Here is a 22,559-nt window from a genome sequence, read left to right as displayed (position 1 = left end):
GATGTCTTGAAGATATGTCCATTAATGGTACCTGCAACACCTGCATACTTTACATTTGTACCCTGAATTATGATGGTATTTATCTTTTCCATCTGCACTAAGCAAAACTAGAATTAATATTATCTCATGTGGCAGCCATGCTCTGACATTAGTCCTTCTGGTTACCCTCTCTCACTTTTCCATAAATTTATCTGACAGCACTCAAATTAACCCCAAATTTCAATTTATTTTTCACATACATATTGAGGCACATTTAACCATTAAAATTCAAATATTACTGTAAGCTCATCCAACACAATCAAATTGTCCATCATTAAAACACATACCTATTTCCAGTGAAGTCTTACTGGTTATCACAAGAAGACTTCCACAAATGAATGTGGAAATTCCACAAATGCTCAGAAAAAAATTAAAACCATCTCCTAGACGTTATCTGGTCATCCCACACTACCCTGTATGTTCCTTGGTACCTACTGGAACAGTATGTGTTCCATAGGACATTCTGAACGTGACTGCACCATAATCTGTATCACTTCCCAAACTAGTCCTAATTAAATGAGAATAGTTGAGAATATTAATTGCTCCTATCTATTACAAGTACTGTAAAGAAGTCCTATCATGTCAGACCATGCAGGAAACTGTCAATGCCATTAGAAATTCTCCTTGAAAATTGATACTGCAGAATGTGTCAGTAGCTTCTGATGATGTCAGATGAGAAACTGCAGCAACAGCCAAGAGCAGAGTAGTGCTCCCTGGAGACGCCAGCTTTGGCAAGATGTACTGAAATGCTGCAAGAATGTTTCTGAAATTGAGATTACTGAAACGTAATATCTCTTTTTTGAATACTGCACACAATTCATCAAGCCAAAGCTACAGTTCCAGGAAGAAAGGACCATCTGTTTTTCTTTGGACTTCTTTTTTTAAAGCTCACCTTTAATCAATTTTAAAGTTTTTTTCATACACTGGAATGCAAAGAATTAATAACTTAAGAACTAGATAAATGACTCAATGTGTCTCCTTGAAATAGTGAATCCTCTAATTTTAATTATAATCAACTAGAAAATAACAGCCTACTTGTAATACAGACTCATTAAATCTGATACCTTTACACTTTTAACCTACAAAGGGGGCCACAAGAACTCTGGATCTATTTCCATTCCCAGCCTTGCCTTTCACCTATCATATATGCCACTGGAAAGAGCATAATCTCTTACAGACCTATTTTTACACCCAAATGGGAAATTACTTATGACAACAGAAGTGCTATGCTGAATACAGCAAGGATTTCAGAAACATGGATATGGAAGTTTTGCATTACAAACCTTATCTTAAACATAATTTTAAATTTAATGCTTGCTAAAAAAAAAAAAGCCTTTGAAAGATCACAAAAAATTGCACAGAAAGAAATATGGTATAGTCACTTAAATATTTCTGAAACTCAGAGCATGATTACCACTAGGTTAAGATTTATTAGAAGATGCATTTAGCCAGTGTATCAAACTTCCCTAACCCTATACATCTGACTATGTACAACTAATCCATATAAATACATGAAAAGATAAATCTGAAAGACATGATAAAAATAGCTCATTGAATTATCACAAATATTATATCTTAAATGACCAACATCTAAAGTATCAATTATAGATGCAGTGTACTGAAATTGTCTGGTTGATTTCCAAGTGATCTTCTGGCTTTTACAAGCTCATAAAATAAAACATTTAGTTAAAAACCACAGGACACAACTTAAAAACAAGCCAAAAACCTGAATAAACACTTACTAAGGTCTATCACATAACACAGCACGGCTGAGAGCAATAAGTGGGAGAAATTCTGCTGTCACTGATGAGATTTAGGGTTCTCCTCTTTAGACACCATTCTCTGCAGTGATCCTGCCCCAACAAACTTCATACAGCTTCATCTGTTTCCATCAGTCTTCATTTAATCCAAGAGTCTCACATTCTAACAATCTCCTAATTACATAGATACACAGAATACTTTATTTTTGCAAGAAAATGCCACCCAAAACACAGCCTGACTGAACACAGAGACATGCATTTTAAGGCCTCTTTTTTAGATACACTAAGATAAAACAGAAGTTTATCTTTCAGACTTTTGGGACATCAAATCATGGCTTCAGTGAAGGATGCAGTTTAGTTGAACACTCCTTCTGTGACTAATAACCCAACATTAACAGTTTACTGAAAAATAAGCTATAATTCACAAAATTGCAACCAAAGTCCTCAAAGCCCGTGTATTGTGGAGAATTCTTGGAGATCATGCATAAAAATAGTTATTTATAACACTACAGACCCAAGTGTCAGCTCTACCACCAGAAATTGTCATTCTGTAATGGAAACAACAGGACCAAATGTCTGCATGTGTCACCTCTACATCACAAAGTGGAGGACGAGCCCAGAATTTTGTTAGTGGCTTAAGCTGTTATATCAGAACAAAGATGGCATCATGGTCTGCTAATATTGACCTGACACAGATCCATCTGCCTGAGTCCACTGATCAAATCTATTAGATGCGCTGAGTTTATGCAGAAAATTGAGAATTGAATTTTTTAAAAATTAAAAAAGAAAAAAAAAATCTCTAAATGACTCCTATCATCCTTTCAGGAACTACATTTTACCAAGCACATTAATAAGCACAAATACAAATGGTCTTTTTAATAACAAGACATATGTTATTTTTGAAGACAGAAATCTATCAATCTTCCCCAGGACACTCCTGACTTCATCTTCCATCACTGCTATAAAAAGTTGCATACACAGCTGATTCCAAGATTTCAAAACATTTCTGCTGTATAATGAAGATACCTAATAAGCATTTTCTCATTTCCTGTCATATTAAAAGAGATTTTTCTTTTGTCAAGTAAAATTGACCTTAATATGTGACTGTTAGAGAAATAAAAGCACATTACCCTGTTGCTGCTGTTACTTAAAGAGCACTGAATGCAACACAATGCAACAGTGAATGCAATCCAGTGCAACAGTAGGAGGGCTCCTCAGGATGGAATCCTGCCAAAATTATCTGTTCAGATAAATGGCCTGACAAAAGGCAACCATAAATAAGGTTACTCTTTCGACATCATAAAGTTGACGCATATCCTGCCCAAGCTAGTTTTGTATAAAACAGCAAATAAATCTAAGAGATAAATAAAATGCAGAGATACTTTTATTTCAGATAAGTCTGCCTATTTATTCAGAAACCATTTGTGCAACAATTTTTGGACTATCTGAAACAATTTCTCTGAATATGTGCAACTCAGATCTCTTTCCAGCCTACATCACTATAAATCCTGATGATTTCATATCCTGCACAGAATATTTTGCATAGCCAAGTTCAATTTAAAATTAGTTATTAAAATGAACCATTAACTTTACAATGCCTACAGAGCTTTTTTTTTAATCTTCTCAATAGTTTACATTGGATAATGAAGAAAGAAGCTTGATGAGAGCATTTGCAATGTGGGGTGAAATAGCACCCAAACCACAATGCTGAAAGAGACTTTGAAAAAACTGAAAATCATTTTTCATCATCCTGAGAAATACTTTTGGTATGTAAAGCAGAAATATATTTACCTACAAGCAACAGCAGCACATGTAGTATCTTAAAAAAGAAATGCTTAGGCATGTAGTCCAGGTGTCCTCTGGAGATTTATGGTTTAATCACTCCACATGCCACATATTTTACACAGATTTTTCTTGAATTACTGAAACAGAATTTAAACCTATGTGATTTAGCAGGTTATGAACTGTGCTGGACATAATTTAAACATACTTTCCTTTCAAATTAAAGGGTTTAGTGACATACCAAATCCTGGAATGCTTTTGAGACTGGATTTGAGACAGATTTTCTCAAGTCTGAGGTAGCTGTATCGCAGCAGGCAGTTCCACAGGAACATCCAGTCCATTCGTGTGCGATGGTTCATGATAATGACACTCCTTTCTCCAGGAACAAATCCATCTCCAGTGACAACCACCTTGGCACCACACACCATTTCCAGCAAGGCCTAGAAATAGAATCTCAGTGTTATGGCTTTACTCCCAGAAGAAAAGCATCACCCCATTAGCAATAAAAATTAATTTGAATTACATAATTTCACTTATTCGCTCACATTACAACTTGTAAACAAATTTCTGTTTTCTAATAAAACAGACAGCTTTTCTCCAGTAATAGCTGTTCAATGGAAAAGGAAGCAACAATTAAGCAGCACTTTTTAAAAAGCACTCTATTCCCATCACTACATTAAACTTACCTTTCCCTGGTTTTCCAGGAATACTATCCTGTAGGAACATAAGTGACTCAGTATGGATTATAACTTGGTAGGTAACCTAAATAGAGATTGGCCACACAAACATCTATTGCCCCTAAGGTCAGGGTTACTGGCAGCACACTGTCTAACACAGCACAGAAAAAGAAACCAGTAAAATACCATAAGAAAAAGGCCTTCAAATTACCTCCTTACCCTCTCTTCCCCATTCTCTCTCCAAAAAAAAAAAAAAAATCAAAACCAAAAGAAAACAAAAAAACACCAAAAAACCCACCAAAAACCAAAAAACCACAAAAGAGCAAACACTGGGGATTTAAACAGAGCTCTAGAAAGTAAAACAACTTCTGTTCATATTTCTGCCAGCTCTGTGTGTGCCTAATAGAAGCCAAACTAAACTGAAACAGTTCAGACCCACCTCACTGTCCCATCCTGCTGACTCCTAGAAAGGAAGTAAAATGTGATAGCAGAGTGAGGAAGGTGAAAATTTCTTACATCACAGAGGTCAGGGTCAGAATTTCCCTGCTGGAGTCCAACTGGCACAAGAACACTTTATTGTTTGGAGACACAAACCAAGAACCTGTTTCTCCTGACTAAGAATGCAGTGGGTGTAAGGATAGAAACCTAAGGCAGACAAGGTCTGAGCCTCAAAATGGTTGGATGCAAAATCTTTGTGAGACTCCTTTCCTGAATCTAAATTCCCACAATTCTCAGAAGATAGAATCCTTTTCACAAAGACATTAAAATTATTTTTGTCTAGCTCTAGTGTGGGCTAAAAATCAAACTTCTAGACTGAAGAAGTTATCACAAACTTGTTTTAATAACCCAGAATTATAAAGCCCAGGCAACTAATCATAGAAAAGACTGGTATTAGATTTTGGAGATTTTGAAATTATAAAAAAATTTGAAGACAAACAGAGAAAGGGTTATTTTGTGACAGTATCAGTACCCAGTTAAATTTCATCATGACAAGAAATAACAATCTATTTCCTTTACTGTTGATTACATCAGCCCTCCTAATTTCACTGCATTTAGTAATGATAAAATCTACAAAAGTTTTAGAATAAGAAACAGCTGAGACCCCTTTAAAACACACAAGGAGAAACAGCAAAAGCAGAGACTGTTTGATCTGCAATAAGGATAGAACTTCCTTTATGCCACAAGACACATACTTCTGCATACCAATATGGCATTTCACTTCAGAAAAAGTTAAACAAATCTCTAATGGCCTAGAGGAACAACGTTCCCTGGCTTTTAGAGAACGGAAGAAGAGACAGATCCCATTCACATTGCCTTTCCTTTGGAACAATTCAGGGAAGAGCTTTGTTATTGATTTCCAGATTCATATAGCTGTAAAGCTGATGATACGTGAGGAATACATCCTTTCTAGGGGGAGCTCTTCTTGTTCACCTGAAAACATTTATCTCTAATTCAATTACAAGGGCTGAATTCTACAAGGATTAAGGAACAGAATGGTGAAGGTTGACAGCAATATACCAGACAGTGGATAATTTTCCTAATACAACACTTGGAGCACAGTTCAAAGAAAGAGTTAACAAGACAACTCATTAAGGAAGTTAACACTTAAAAAAACCTTTCTTCTGTTTATTAAAGTTTCACCTACTCTTCTCTGCATCTGACTGACACTGGATGAAGATGTCAAAAAAATACCTTTTCAAGCATAAAATGAACACACAACATTAGCTGATCTATAAATTAAACTGTGAAAGAAGAGGGGGACAGTAAATAGACACACGGTTTACAACACTGTAAACCAAAGTCTCCACAGATAGTAAGTATGTAAGGGCCTGTTTAGATAGACGCATAAATTGCTTTAAAAACACTAAAATAAAATCTAAAGTCTTAGTGAGCAAGCTAAATTGTGGGATTATGGAGAGTTGCCCAGACCTGGATGATGTGCCACTTACCACAGGGAGTGTGAGCCAAGTGGCCACAATGCAGTCGGTGATCCAGCGGTACCAGGCTGGAGAGATGAACATCAAAGGCAGAAAAGGGCCCAGCATGAATATACTTCCAAAAAAACTTCCCAAGAATAGTGCAAGTGCAAAGTACATCCCCTTCCATGACACCATGGCTCTGAAAAACACGGTTGGCATTACGTTAGACACAGACAAACTGAAAGATATTATGTAATTCTTCAAGTCCACAAGCTTGGTCTGAGGTAATATTCTTCCTTTTTTCCACAAGGAAACACCACAAGCTAACAACACAGGACAACAGTAAACACAACTAAAATGTTCTTCTTCCCCAGCAGCAGTAAGAGAAGGACTTTATAAACACAGTGATTTGTAAGGTGAATTGGGATATTAAAGGGGCCATAAAAGTATCAGCTACATCATAATTTCCACCCATTACTACAATATGTAGCTCCACTCAAAACCTTCAGCAAGCTATTTTTATTATCCAAAGGTACAAAAGGGCTATTAAGAGAACACCAGTGACATTAAACTTTTTGGCCATTTCCTTTGCCTGTGGTGAAATACTAATATTACCATTTTCTAAAGAGAGGAAACTTTGCTCTTCTAGTTCTCCATCCCATTTCTTCTTACTAAACACAGCGTTGCAGAAACTTCTCTTCCCCATCTATGTGTGACCTCCCTCACAAACCACTGAAACCTGGCAAGGCTGACCAGCCCTTTCAAACACCAGTTCCCTTTTCATCCCAACAAGGCAGGCAAGCAGTGGCTGAACCCTCCCAACCCATCCTGGCTTAGAGAACTCATCACTCTTTGAAGTCTGCTGTACTTCAACTGCCCTTATCAGTTATTTTCCAACTTGCTGCACCAAAAAGCCAATAGCCTGTGTTTTTTAAGGCATAGTCTAGACTTGAAATATTTCAGTGTCTGCGCTATCAGCTACACTGTCTTATTATAAATTGAAATGTACAGTACACTGAGCTTCTTAGTGCATTATGGCAGAACACTCAGCAATCCTCCAAGCATTTGTAATAGCTACAAGCTTTCACAATTTAGCAACTACTACCAGCTATGACAAAGCAAATGTGGAAATATCAATTCTCTAAATTAGGGCCTAAAAATAGACTGTTTTCATCTATTTAGGACTCAGCCAATTGTTTATAAAACCAAAGGTTAAGCAGAAGTCACTTTTTAGTCACTTTACTGAATTCCTTTTTTTGACAGGCTATTTTAGAAATTTTAAGAGCTCAGATAGACAGGACTTCAGGACAAGAAAAACAGGAAGCTGGTGGGTTTAATTTTAAAATGAGCAATGGAAAAGCAATCCATTAAGCCTTGTGTATTGTAACATACATGATTTATCTCAAGCATGTTTTGTACAATGTCCATAGCAATGATGTTTGCACAGCAAAGTATTTGACAGTCAAGAAATGGCAACACTAGGGTTGCTAGCAGATGAAATTTGCTTCTGCTACTTCATCTTGACAAATAACAAGAAAGAAGGTCTACTCTTGAGATACTTTTAGGTTTAAACAATTGCCTAAACTGTATAGTATTTGGAGAAAGGCTGAGACAAGAGGCCATGCAAATTTTTAATGCAAGAAGGGTATAGGAAGCTGTATTTAACTCTGCTTCTGCAGCATAGTAAAACAAGCAACACTAAATACAAATGTTTGCTGATTGCTGCATTGGAAATGAAATTTGAATTCAAACAAATACATAATATTTATATCTGGAGTACAAAACCAGGAACTAAATAACCACGTCTGCACATATGCATGCACTAAGTAGGATCAATTCTGACACATTAAGGGATCCTTGAAGAGTAAGGCCCTGGAGGAAATTTTCTTTTTGTTAGGACTTTTTCTATTTGTTATTGCAAACCTCTGTGGGGGAAGTTCACAATAAAGACAGAAGAGGACAAAAAAAACCAAAACAAAAAACCCAGAAAAAAGCAGGAACCAACAGAAAGGGGGGCTGGGGGGGGAATTATTAGTTGCAGCAGGACCAGAAGAAAAAGCTTCTCTTGACATCAAGATTTGAGACCTACTGCAAAAGGCAACAGACAGAATTAAAATTCAATGTGCTTGATCTGAACAGGCATTTTTTGAGGAACAAATGTATCTAAACAACTGGAAACAGCTTTAAGACAGGTAAAACCTGCTACCAGACACAGAACAGGAGTTTGTTAGGCTTTAGCCAGCTGCTCTGGTCCTCTGTGAGGCTCTCAGAGCCATCAGTCAGACGCAGTGACATTTGCCAGGTAGACACTGTGGCTCCAAAAGGCTGCCAGACAACAGGGACTGAGGACATGCTCCAGTTCCAAATACCTGACTGCTGCACACAGGTACCCCCAGAGCTAAAGAGAGGAGACACTGCTCTGTCATCCTTCTAGACTCTTAGAAAAGCAATGTGGGTCACTTATTTAGGGGCTGTCTTTTTCACAGTTTATACTGGTCCTTCCCTCAAATTATTAAACACAACCAAAGATTTAAGGAAAAAAAAATCTTGTCTTTTCTGTGAAAGACTGCCACATAAACACTTTTTTGTTTGTTTCTTTTAGATGAAAGTATCTGAGCTATGGAAAAGACCTGAGGAAGTCCTGAATTTCCCCTTCTTCAACCAGCACCAAGCATAACTTTCTTTTACATTCCATTTTATACATTATAAGTTACAGTGCATTCCAGTGGGTTAAATGCTGCGCTGTTTATTTCTAAGACACAAAAGATACCACGTGTGTTTTCAATCAATGCTATTTATCACTCTAAAAGCCACATTTTTAGTGTGATAAATACCCCATTTTGCTTATTGCTTCTATTTAACACATTATATATATTTACACATGCATTTATCTAGAGTAACAGATAGACTTGGACTTTGTCTCTGAATTACCTCCACCACAATGAAGGAGAGAAAGGGAGAAAGTTTCAGCAGATCCAACTGGGAGTGCAGTGCACAATTTTGTAAGGGTAAGGATGTAGGGCTGGCACACAGCTGGGCCAGGCCAGGCTCTGCAAACCCAGGCTGTTGTACCCAGTTTACCATTCCACACACCCACCACCAAGGACAGGAAGGAACTGACTATTTTCATCCTTTTGCACTCCCCAGCCCTTAAATGCCTACCTCAGAAACAAACTCTCTCTAAGATATGTCAGCCATCCCAAATCTAACACCTGCATTCAACAAGCAACAGCTACAAATCAATGCAAAATACATGCCTGCAACCTCAAAACATGATAAAAACCAGCCAAAGAAAGGAGTTCTTAATGAGGACTTGGAAAATGATCTAAAACAAATGTGAAAAATCTCAAAACAAAGAAAATTGGAGCTGACTCATGTCAGAGATTAGACACCCAAGGAATGAATTACAGGATTCAACAGGAAGCCTGAACAGGATGCAAGCATTTTCAAAGTACAGAAGTATTCTCTTACTGCTGCTGACAATTCTCTTTCTAATGTAGCAATCTCCCTCAACACTGAATTTAATGTGTAGGATGATCTTTATGTATCTTAAAGCCACTTTCCATTAGGGGTCAGAGCTGTGGGAAGTCAGTCAAAATTATTTTACAATTCAGACTGAAAGCTGATAAAGACAGCACCCTCATACTGGGCTTGTAGTTCTTCATCTATTTCGTGGCAGAACTCCAAGTTATTGGGGTACTGTACTTCACATGTTCTTGTTGCCATAGCAGAAGGGAAACATGCTCTGTCTCCAGGTAACTGGAAACAATAATTCTTTAAATAAAATTTTTGCTTTCTATTTCAGTTAATTTGAAAAATTCTTGGCTACAAGGGGAGAAAATACTTTCCCAAACAGTTTTTGTAAACTTCATTTTTATTAGAATATTTACATGAAATTATTTTGATAAACTATGCAAACAAAATGTTTGCATAGTAACATAAAGCAAAGATATTTTCCTGTGATTGGATTTTGGCTTGTTTCGTTTGACATCTAAATACTTTTATTGAAGGTACAACTGAAATGACAGACAAACCACAGCTTGTTGTGATGGTGATTTCAAAAGGTTTTAAACAGACTGTTCTCTACAACAAAACTTTTCTTCACAACTGCTTTTGTGGCTCGTAAGTGGACAAAGGATGCAAAATAAGTTTATCTGATAAGAAACAGAAAAGTTCAAAACTTTAACGTATGAAAGTCTCAGCATAGTCAACTCACCCCATGATTCAAACTTCCTTAACAGCTCCCAGCAAATTCAAAGTGCTTGTACAAACAGGTTAATTCATCTTCCAGGCTCCATGTAAAACAAGATTTTAGCCTCAGCATAGCACTGAGCAGTACTACCTGACAAACAGAGCCAGCTGCGTGATAACGAGAGAAATCTTCAAGCACTTAGCTCTACCAAGTGAGCAAATCAGGTTTTATTACACCACTGAAAAAGTAAACGCTCTTCAGTGCCAATAAAACAACGGCGGATTACTGGTCATCACATTTCCATTCAATCAGCATGGGCAATAAAACTGCTCATTAGCCTTCAAACCTGAATGGGAAATACTAGGCACTGGATTTAATGCTTCTTCCAGTCAATTACCAGTAGAAAAGGTAAACATCTTCAATTAAAATCAAGCAGAAACAGCCAGTGACACCTCTTCTCTAACAGCTCTGCAAAGAAAGCCAGCACTTAACTCCAAACTGACTTAACTTCTGCATTTCCTCCAAGCAGGGCAGTTAAACAGGTGACCTGTAAATTCCAGATCCCATGTTCAATTTTGCATTTGGAAACATAATTTCCAAATCAGAAGATACCATTTTCACAACAATTTTAAAAACCTTTGATCTGGGTGCACTGAATTGAAGTTCCAGGAGGTGGGCAAGAGAGGAACAAAGTTTGCCAACTACTTAGGTGTCCATTAAATGAACCAGCAAATGAATGACCCAAACTTTCACTTGTTTATTGTTTTTTCAGGTTACTAAACAAAATTATCGAGACAAGAGAGCAGGCAGATTGACAACCCTTCCCAGTTTTAGTGATGCAAATGAGAGGTCTGAGCAGGTGCTGAACATCAGCCAAGCAAACAAAAGTTCAGTGGAAATAACACATCCTAGCAGAAGGTTTCAAGCCCAACAAAATCACCACGCTTTTCTATTTGAGCATTTTACGGTTTTTTTCCTTAACTGCATTTCAAAGGAAATTTTTATCAATTCTTGCACCCAGAGCAAGAAACTACTTTCTGTGTAGCACCGTATTTAAAAAGAAACTTGCTTGCAGCAAGTTTGTGCAGACTGACTCAGTTGTATTTCCAGATCTACAACTCACCCCGTCTCTTTGATCATGTAACTTCTCACTTGTGCCTCAGTTAAAAGAACTGCAGAAATAGAAGATGTTCTAGGGGAAGCAATGGCAGGAGGAAGCTGAATTATTAATTGCAGAAATAGCCACGCTAATCAGAAGTCCACGCAACACAGGCAGGAAGCTCCATCATTCTCTACAGAACTCTTCATGAACTGTATTTTGTTTCTGATCCTTCTCTTAAGCACTTCAGTATTTTAAGGAACATACAAATATGGCACAGATCACTATCACAAAAAAAAAAAAAGAAAGAAAAAGGCACTTGACCACTGAAATTACTTCCTTTTTATACAATTCTTGCATTTAAAAAACTTAAGAGATACATTCATCATAAAACAATATAGGATAGGGTAATACAAGGTAATATCACCACAAGCCCTACCCCTGACAGTATAGCAGAAATTAGCTTACACATAAAATACAAAAAATACAAAACTTAATGAGCAATTTCCGTGAATATTACAAATAAAATATGATTATTACTGCATCCTACAATTTATTATCTCTTTTATTTGCCAAGACTTAATCTGACTATTATAATTCAATAAAAATTTAACAGAATATTGAATTTGCTCTTCCAAGTAATTGTGTCTTCCCAAATGCAAAAATGCTGGCTGAGATTCTTTGCAGTACAGCCTTTAGACACTGTGAGCAGGTAATTCAGTCAGGGTATAGACATCAAATCAGTCTGATGCTTTTTCACCCTCGTTTACCTGTTCTCTTTCCACTGTTGCTCCAGACAACCATTAGACCAATAAAGCTTGAATGAAAGCATGAGCAAAGGTATTTGAAATCATTTGTAAGAGGGTATCATGCAACAGCTACAGCTGCTTCCTGAAAAAAAAAAAAAAAAAAGAAAGAATGATTTATGGAAAAGTAGCTTGCTTTTATTCCTTACTATAATCAGAAAATCTAGATGAATTGACAAATTTGCTGTAGGAAGAACTGCACAAGAGCTTTTACTCCCAAAAGCTGCATCTTTTTTTTTTTTTTTTTGTTATGCATATTGCACAGACACTAATAATTCTGAATTCCTTTTTCATGGCTTTCTATGCATGGAGCTGTGCTCTGCACCATCCATCAAGCTGCTGGGGCCCCACAAGCCTGTATTAAACAACAACCAATATAAATAGAGTGCCCTGGCTGACAAGTCATCAAGAATAGGTTTGGCAGATGAAAAACAGCTGCTGTATTCCTCCCAGCCCCTCTTTAAATAAAAGAAACAAACAAAAAAACCAACATAACCTTGCAATAAACATGGAGCAGTGTCAATTTTACAGGTTTATTAAGTACTTTATATAAAACCTGCAAGTCAGCTTGAGGCCCACTCTGTTTTTCAAAAAAGTTACTTGTGGTCAACAGCTGGCAAATCTGTGTCCTTTGGTTTTCAAAGTCCACAGACCAAAAAGCTGACCAACATTGATGGATAACAAATCCACGTGGAAATTATGAAAAACAGATAAAATATTCCACTTTGTAACTGGAGATGTTACAAACAAACCAATAAATCAATTTCTTTTCCCCTGCAAAAGAGCACCCCAACACTTTAGTTCAGAGCTATTCTTGGTGGGAAGGGGTGACATTTATAAATTCAGAAGTATCTATTTCACAATAAAATCCTCAGTGGGGAAACAGAAATAAAGGACTTCATGCTGAAGAAGAGTTACTCAAATGGAAAACCAGTAATTTTCACAGGAGTATCTTTAAATCTCTACCACTGGCACTGAATTAAAAATCACTCTCAGAGAAGGAGACATCCAAGAAATTTCAAATGGCTTTTTTTGGCCTCATTTAGACAGAATTTTCTCTTAAGGTTAACAACTAAAGAAATACAGGAAAGGCATATGAAGAAAACTCATGTAGCCTGGGAAAACCAGTGGCTATCACCAGGACAGTAACAGCATGACAGCTTATGCTAAATCATATTACTCAGAGAGTGCAATTATGAAAAGAATGAGGGGGGATGTAAAAGCAGACTTCCAGAGGCCTTAAGCAAGGTACCCAGCTTGGAAAAAGTTTCATTGAGAGCTCTGTATTTGTGACCATCCTCTATAAAAACCTCTCTCAGTTTCATAACAGAATATATTGACCCAAACAATTCCTCCTTTTCCAGCTATAATATATGCTGCAAATGAATTTGATTCTGGATGGGTAATACTGCAGTCTGGTTTGTTTTTCTTATCCACTGCAGCTTTGTTGGTTTTTAGCATCTTTTATCCTGTGACAGTCATCACCAGTACAGCAACAATTGCTAAACTACTTTATTCTTGTTTTCAATAGCACATTACATGCTGCAAAAGTTCAGCAGGCCCTATGCTAAAAATCTAACAGCAAACTTACTGAAGCCAGTGAGTTTCCACCTAAAATCAGATGCAAGATCAGATTATGGATTTTATCTACTCTCAAAATTATTAAATGACTGAAGAGAAAGACTAGACACTTATCTTCATTTGCCCACCAATTAAGTGATTCTGGCTCAACAGTACTTAGATGAGAGATGGAGAAGAGCACCTACAGACAAAGTTATGCCACTATTTTTTCCAATAATAATAAAGATAAATTGTTATTATCAATGGAATATAACTCTGCCAAGCCTCTGAGTCTCTGCAACCGCCTCAGGCTTTTAAAAATGTATTTCCAAGACAAATATCAAAGAAAAAAACCATTTGCAAATAATGTTAAAAATGTCCTAGCTGTTTAATTGGAAATTCCATTTGAGAACTTGAAATTTTGCAGGGCTGCCTTTGTGTCAGGAGTACACAGCACTCTGAAGCATACTTACACATCAGCAAGTATCACAACTTTATAACAACTTTAAAAGTCACATAAATTGTAGTTTTCTAGTGAGCTGTGCTTACAAGCTGGCTGCTTTCCAAGGTAAGCATAGAACAAACAATAGATGGGTTACCTGGCAGGCTCCAAAGCAAAAGAAGAAAAATGCAGCAGTTCTGCAGAAAATTTATAAATGTTTCATTCCCATCAGAAGCAGCAGAAAAGAGTTTATTTGCATTTTCTCCATTTCTGGACATGAAATGCTGTTTTCAATCTACTATATTTTGATGTAGATCAATATCCAAAGCATAGTCAAAACTCACATGTTGCCGAATTACCATCCCACTATTAACTAACAATATTTCTGCTTCAGGACCTTACAGTCAGAGATGAAGATCTGCTGTGCTTTTCAGTCTTCTAGAGAACAGCCCTCACATCTCATTTGCGCAGCTCACCAGTAAGATCAATCATACCTGGCTATTTCTAAGATTACATTACAAACCACTGCTAAGCAGGGTACCTTTAACCCCATCTTCAGCTCTGGAATTTCCTCTTTCCATCAGCTACAACGGGAAGCTTTTCTCTCCTGACAAGACTCCAAAAGGATGTCCCCAGGGCTTCAGGTGGATTGAGGTCTTCAAAGCCATTTCTAGGAGAGCATTTCAGGGTGTAAACCATGGGTATTGTGCTGTGCATGGATGCAGGCTGTGCCTGGGAAGAAGCACAACTAAGTTGGTCCATCTGTGCTTCTGCTAGTAAAGCTCCATGGCTCAGCAGGGGTACTCATGGCAGCAGCCTGATGCCGACATGCTGCCTCTGCTTCCAGGGATACTGAATCTGATTCTATGAAACATTCTTCTTCAGATTTAAATGCTCTCAAAGCCAGAAAATGTCTCATCAGTACAGTACCATAAAGCAACTCATGTTGTTCCTTGTTAAAGCTGAATGGCTTTGGTCCCTCAAACACCTACAAAGACATAAGTGACCATTTGATTCTTACTTGTAAATTTTTTGGCATTTAGATGCAAAGGATCCAGGACTATTGACAAACGAGTAACAAAATGTTTTCCATGAAAATTTATCAAGGTCATTTTAGCCTAAAAAAAATTACCAGCATAAGAATCTAAATAAAGCAATTCAATGCTGAGACAACAGGGGAAGTTTATCTGCCAGTGCTTATGCAATACTTTACTAAGCTGCCAGAAGACAAACAGGGGGAAAAAAAGCAACATCTAAGACCATGATTTTTAGCCTTTTATTATGTAAAATAGTAGCTCATTTGAAACAGAAACTCAGTTTCTAATAAAGTTTGCCAGAACTGAAAGAAGCTTATAAAAATAATTAGAAGTGGTTTAATAGGTGCTGCATTCCCCATCACAAAGATCAAGCCAATGTACAGTAAGAATGAGCTTCAAGTCAGCTGCAAACACATTTGGCAGTTGCAGATGCTTTAGACAGACATGCTGGGGCAGACACATAGATGCTAGTCAATCCAAGAACAAAGTATCCATGAAATAATTACGGAACAGCAAGTGACCCAGTCAGGGAAATAACCTATTACAGCTACTCAGGGACTACTAGATTTTACACACGTGAGCAATGCTTTGGCTTAACAAGAGCTATTAGGAAAAAAGCGGGGGAGAAGGAAAGCCTGCAAGAGCTACAGATAAAGAGCCTCCCAACAACATCTGGGGCATTGTTATAGACCAAGTAAAACCCCTTCCAGTCTCTGACTCAGTACCACTGATGTTGCTACAAAAGTGCCTTAAAAGCTGAAAAGTGATAGCGGAAAGAAACAAAAAGAACAACTTTTAAAAGACCACTGAAGCAAAAAAACACATTCATTTGGATCATTCAGAAAAACTCCACAGCACATACCTAGAGAATGAGAGGCCAAAAGATAAATAATACCCTGACCTACACCAAAACTATCATGTGGAAGATAAAGGAAACAGGTGACAAGGTAAAAATAGTCTAGGAAAGGTTATTTATTGGTATCCCCTCTCCCCCTTAAAATAAATGACAATGAAAAAGGAATCTAAGAGGAAACGCAGTGAGTCAATCTTTGCATTAGATAAATCTTATCCAGAAAAGGAAGATACTGTTCAAATCTGGCTGTGCAGGTCATGCTACCAGAAATACCTAAATCAAGAATCTTCTCACAGCAGTTCTTATAGTCATGAAACACATTTAACATCAGCCATATCCACACTATTCGTTAGGGCCAGAAAGATTTAATGATCTACCAATTCATTAAAAGGATTTTTCCCTTTTTTGTTTTATTACAAGAATCTCCTCCAAGAAGACCTAGTATTGTCTCAGTTATTTCCAAGTGGGAACACACCCTGGTGTGCACTTTCCCTTTTAGCAAGGGCCCTGATCTTGCAGGAAAAAGATTATACAAAACCACAGAATTCCTGGAAAGAATTTGCTCTTTCTGATTAGCACTTAGCTTCAAGGTATAAAACATTTTCATTAGTAACTGGGCAACTAACTAAGGATATATGTGAGAAAGCAAGCACATATTTCTAGTTGCATTTGTAGAAGGATTCTCAAATGTAACCACAGCTCTTGAAATGCTTTTAATGAGTTCACTGCAATGGGCACTGAGAAAGTGATGTTTTTATTGGGGAAATTATAAATTATGGACTTCTCAAAAATAGTTGCTTATGACATTCCACTTCCCTCTCTTCCTCATCAGGTTGAGGCTTCTCTCCCTGTGTTGTCTGAAAGTAAACACGATGCTGAAACTCCCAGAGTAGTTTCAAATAATCAAAGGACAGTATGCTTTTAGTTACTGGGATACTTTGTATTCAAACACAACAGCCTCAAGAAAATTACTCCACCTTAAGTATGACTGCAAGACATGCTCAAGTTAAGAAAAAACATCACAAACACAGGTACAAAGTTAAACACAGAAAAGCCAGCACTAAAAGTAAGAGCATTGACTATGAAACATTCTTATGTTCTAGAGTTAAGTGACATTTTTCATCTGAGCAACAAAGAAACAACTATATTCTCCTACACTGAGATGTTCACCTCTGAAATATTTTTGTTGCCAGAAAGACCATCAGAGTTTGATAAACAAGAGCAAGAGTAGTGATAGCAAAAGACGCAACACAGAGATCAAAGACCTAAAATTACACAAGATCATTTGGAGTCTCTTAAAGCCATTAATTTATGGTAACATAAGTAAGTACATGGTAACTATTTAGAGAAACTGTAGTTACATAATCTTCATCAAACAAGGTACAGGAAAATTGTTCCAACACTTTACTAAAATGTTATGAATTAATTAACTGGCAGCTGGGTCAACTTGCTGTCTTTCCCAAAGGCATAAACCCAAGACAACACAGAGACAACACTTTCCACTCTCATGGGAAGAATGAATAGTATGGGAATTTCTGCTCTACTGGAGGCTCCAAATGAAGATAACTCACTCCTGTGTCTTAATTCCTACTAAGTAGGGTTTTACACCTAATTCTCCAGAATGGCAGTGAAATAAGAGCCCCAGTGACAAGCAAGGCCTTGCTCTTCATAGTTCTGACTTCTCCCCTCAGCAGACCCCCCTTGAACAGTGGTTGAGGAAGTAGCATCTCTGAAAAAGTTAGCTTTGATTGTTAATTTCTCCAACTTCCACGGGAGAACATATGTGGACACTTCTAAGAGCTTCCACTCCTAACACTAAATATGAGCTCTTGAATATACTTTGATCTGAATTTATACAGGAGCACAGGCTTCCATGAGGATAGCTCTTAATATGTAGATGGCCTTAAAAGCTCTCTTTAGAAATGCAAACAGCATTGTATTGTTTTATTTAAAGATAAATAATGCATTTTTCATAGTTTAAATAGAAGATAAATTGCAACTTCTACTGGTCTCTACAAATATGTTGTGAGAAAAATCCCTGGCAGTTAAAGTATAGTTAGATACTTGGACGAACTCAAATAACTTAAAAGAAAGAAGGCCATAATTTCTCAAGGCTAATACATATAAATATTAATTTTACATTAAGTTGCTTAACATTCAAAACTTCCTTCTCACACCTGCTCACGCCTGCTGAAATAATTTTCACCTGCTCCTGCTGCTGTTGCAGATGAACAAACAGGGAGAGAGGACAGAAAGCAGTAAAACAATGCAGCGTTGGGAATGAAGGAACACACTGTGTCAAAGGGGAAGCCTAAAGTCATTGGAAAGCCCTGTACTCCAGTTAAGCAAGGCAATACAACATGCCTTCTAACAAAGACAATTTGAAACCAATTACAAGCCAGAAGATTAATGTACTGACTCAGGCATAGATGAGCCTGAGTTTTCCACCGCCCGTGTTTCCCAAGAGTCCTTGTCTAACTCATGGAAGGAGGGGTAGAGATGCTTAGAATTTAGAACATGCAATAAGGAGAAAATTTGAAAACAACTTGAGGAAACATGGATTCCTGCTGAGCATAGAGTTTTCAACAACAGCTAAGATTTATTGTATTGAAATTTTTTTCCAAGCTACATACAAGCTACAACAGCATGTGTTTCCTTTCCAATTCAGCCACAGCTGAACATTTCATTGAACCATTACAGTAAGAAAAGAAGCTTTCACAACAACTTTATGAAGCTCTCCTCTTTTGGGATCAAACAGATATATTATTAAAGCAATGCCCATAAGAGGAATCAATCATCAGACTAAGTGATGGCAAGGATCGCTGGGCACTTAAATCCCATTATTAATTTCAATGTACTGATGAGAACTTCAGAACAGAGTATTGAGGAAAATAAATTGAAGGCAAATGAAACTCATGAAACTATTCTTTGAGTCTTTACTTTCCCTCTGCCCTGGATCTGAATATTAAGAAATGCAAACAATCCTCTTCATCAATATTTTAAAAAGTTTTATGGTCAATGCATACAGTAAATTCAGCTTTAAATAATGATATTGTTAGCATACTTAATAAGCAATCAAAGTTTTATTTTGTTTGGGTGTTTTTGCCATAGAGAAATGGGAACAGATAAAAAAAAGTGACACCTTTGAGGATTTCTGCTATAGAAGGTAAGCTAGCAATAGTAATCAAACCCAGAATTTTTAGATCCTTCCCCCACCTTTACTAGTTTAATGATATGACAATTTAACACCCTTTTCAAAGAGAAATACATAACCAAAGTATACAAACCCAGTGAAGTAACACAGCCATATGAACTCTGTTTGGAAGAGGCTGACTGATCAAACAGCACATGGGCAGCCCTCATTAGTCCCAGTGTGTGCTGCTCTTTGATTTGTTTCCATCAGGCAAAGGATGTAGAGGTAAAGGTACAGCTGGTTCTTTGAAAGGAATATCATTAAGGGATAAAAATAAAAAACTCAAAGCATCAAGATTTTATTACAGAACAATCCATTTTCTGACAACATCAGATGAACATTACCCATTATTTCCTTACAGAAAGGAAAACACTTATTGTAGAATACTACAGTATTTACAATCAAAAAGTTTTATATTTACATAAGTCACTTTTAAAACCTCTCCTTGTAAGTAACATTTAATTCTATTATTTGGTTTTATTTTATCATTTTTTTCCTTTAATTTTTTTTAATTAAACATTGCTCCACAGAAACACCAGCAATTATGCTTGGTGGAATGGGGTAAGAAGTTCACACAAAGCTCTCTCACTGCACAGGCAGTGATGACAGGTTCTGTTAAATATGCATTTTCTCACCTTAAAGATATTTCACTGGAAGAGCCTAAGCAGCAGAAGAAACAGTAATGGTCTCTTGGCAAGCACATATAAGCTGCCATTATTGTGATGAAACATTAAACCACAAGCAGCTTCCACAGCCAGACCTGCTTATGTAAAGGAGCACATTTCTTCAAGTGTTTTAGTTTAAATAGATATTAATGTACTTTTAAGAATGGTCTTCTAACTCAGCTTTCACCTCTTTTGTATGTATAATACATACATTACTGTGTTTTTGGAGTAAGGGTTTGGTTGTTTTTATTTTTCAAAAATCTTTGAGAAAAGATTAAATTGAAAAGAAATTAGCTGCCTTCTGCTTCCTACCAGCAAAGTAGTACAGACTTTTTAAAATCCTGGATCAAAACTACCTTATGCAATTTTGAATTTGCCAAGCCCAGTACCAATCCATCAAAGAAGGATTTCCTTCATTTCATTTTGGGCATTTACATAAGTACCTTAAGTTGGGTCACTGGAATTACTCTCCCTCATTCCCCATCCCATCTCACTCTATTCAGAAGGCTCATCCTATAATCTAATTTCACAAAAGAAAACTGCACTTTCTCTCCCTGTGAAGCAGCAAATATACATACAGCTTATTTTCATGAAGGCTTGATCTACAGGGGGTTAATATTTTAGAACTCCTAGGTAAAATTTGCAATCACAGTAGGAAAAGCTAAAGAGACACAACCTCAGGAATGCCATTAGGACCCTCCAAATGCAAATTACTGTGAGAGCAAAGATTTTTCAAGTTTTTCCTCTGAGAAAAGAGGGTGAAGGAAAAAGGTACAAGCTGCCATGGAAGAGCTTCCTGTTAGGAATAAAAGGTTTCTTTACAAGAACATGCTTATCTCTGTAGACCCACACATCTTGGATTTCTAAACTGAATTTCAGAATGTAATGAAATTTAGCCCTTTCAAGCTGGTTTGGAGATCAGTTCCAGACCCAGATCATCAGACTCACTGAGATATGTAAAGGATAAAAAGTGACAATAAAATTGCCATTCTCCTCTTCACATATAAAAAATTACTAAATGTGCAGAATCATAACAAACTTCAGTAACAAAAAAAAATCCCTGTTTGCAAAATTAATTGCTTCTACAAAATAGCTCCCTCTTCGGTTTTCCTTCAGTTTGATTTGAACATACAGAAGATCCTTCAATCAAGGCCACCAGTTTGGAAAAACTGTGTTAGATTGAGGTGGTATTTTAATTATCATGGACTTGCCCTCCTCAAAGCTGAAGGTTGGAAGATGTCATTAGTTTGCTTAATCAAATGTTTATAGAATGCTATTCCACAATATTCAACAACAGTTGGTCTGCAAAAAGGTTTCCCCATATTTTCATTCAGTAATTTTGATATATAAAGTGAATTGCAAGCTAACCACAAAACTTCAGTCTTCACTTAGAGAAACTGGATAAAAGTAATAATATACCATGCTCAGCCAGTCTCCAGTCAAGTTATTCATAATCCAAAAGAATAAACAGTGATCAAGCTCAAAAATTTAGTTTTCCTAGCTGAACAGGAGATTTTCTGAACAATTTTGAAGAACTTGGCCTTTCAACAAGTACTCCTCACATTTATTTGTACGTTCAGAGACAAGAACATAAAAACTGGATTGCAAACCTTTTGCTCAGGGCTCCTATCTGGCTGAACAAACAATTAGAGAGCATCTATCAATGTTTAGATGCGTTGATATCCTAGAACAAGCTAAGAATTCACCCTTTACACATGGAAATACAGAATTGAAAGTGAGTTGCAATTTTCCTGGATGGAAAATTCACTTGATTTTAGAATGAGGAACTAAGACATCATTGCCACAGCTCAGGAAAATGCCCCTTTCTCTTAGTATTTGCAGGATCCTACCAGGTAACAGCTGTAAGTTAATGCAGGGGGTATTTTTCTAGTTATATTGGGATAGGAAGGCATGCATGGGTAGTTTAATATCTTTCATAAACTTACTTTAATCTTATTTTGGATTTCAGTTTCCAGTTTGTTCTTGAGACCTCTTTTTGAGTATCCTGAACTTGTTTCAGATGTAGCAATTTGTCCAACTAGAAGAAATTATGTTATTAATGATGTAGAAAGGGCCTAGATAAGAAGTCAATTTCTCTAAAAGAAAAGCTCTTTTTTTCATAAAGGATGAGGATGCTAAACCATGAAATCTTCAACATTTAGGAGGACTGTACTGCTTAATAGGAGAGCAGGTATTTCTAATTAAAGAGCAAGTGACATTTTTCTTTCAAGGTTTTCCATTTGGTTGCTTATGTTTTAAAAAGGGAACAGTTAGTGATAGAAGTAGTATGTGTTTATGTAAATCATTATGTCATCATTTTGACCTCTACCAATGTAGAGATCAAAATCTAATTTATCTCTGCAGAGAGTTTTACTTATAGTATTTATGCTTTATTTCCCAGTAAATTATTGACTGGGAATTTAAATACTTTTGCTTCGCTAGAGGGATCACACGATTTTCTTAAATACTCACACTGATCTATCTGAGCCCTGGATGAGGGTAAGGAGAGGAGTAGCCTTAATGCACTGTGAGGAG

General features: G+C 36.8%; 1 protein-coding gene across 5 annotated transcripts in view; it reads right to left on the bottom strand.

Annotated features, from left to right (window-relative positions):
* Nucleotides 1-22,559, bottom strand: part of LCLAT1 (lysocardiolipin acyltransferase 1) — a 111,958-nt gene that overhangs the window by 67,793 nt on the left and 21,606 nt on the right. For 2 of the 5 annotated variants that reach the window (XM_066546315.1, XM_066546316.1), the window contains 3 exons: nt 12,239-12,359; nt 6,208-6,376; nt 3,823-4,021 (listed from right to left, as the gene is read on the bottom strand). In XM_066546315.1, coding sequence (XP_066402412.1) covers nt 3,823-4,021; nt 6,208-6,376; nt 12,239-12,300 — 430 coding nt within the window. In that variant the 5' untranslated portion in view covers nt 12,301-12,359. Of the gene's footprint in view, nt 1-3,822; nt 4,022-6,207; nt 6,377-11,492; nt 11,753-12,238; nt 12,360-22,559 lie in introns of those variants that run through there. The other 3 variants (XM_066546318.1, XM_066546319.1, XM_066546317.1) reach the window with 2 other exon arrangements.

Source organism: Molothrus aeneus, chromosome 3 (genome assembly GCF_037042795.1).
Source record: "Molothrus aeneus isolate 106 chromosome 3, BPBGC_Maene_1.0, whole genome shotgun sequence".
Lineage (NCBI taxonomy): Eukaryota > Metazoa > Chordata > Aves > Passeriformes > Icteridae > Molothrus > Molothrus aeneus.
The sequence above is the reverse complement of the archived record's forward strand: the minus strand, read 5'-3'. Positions and strand labels throughout refer to the sequence as shown.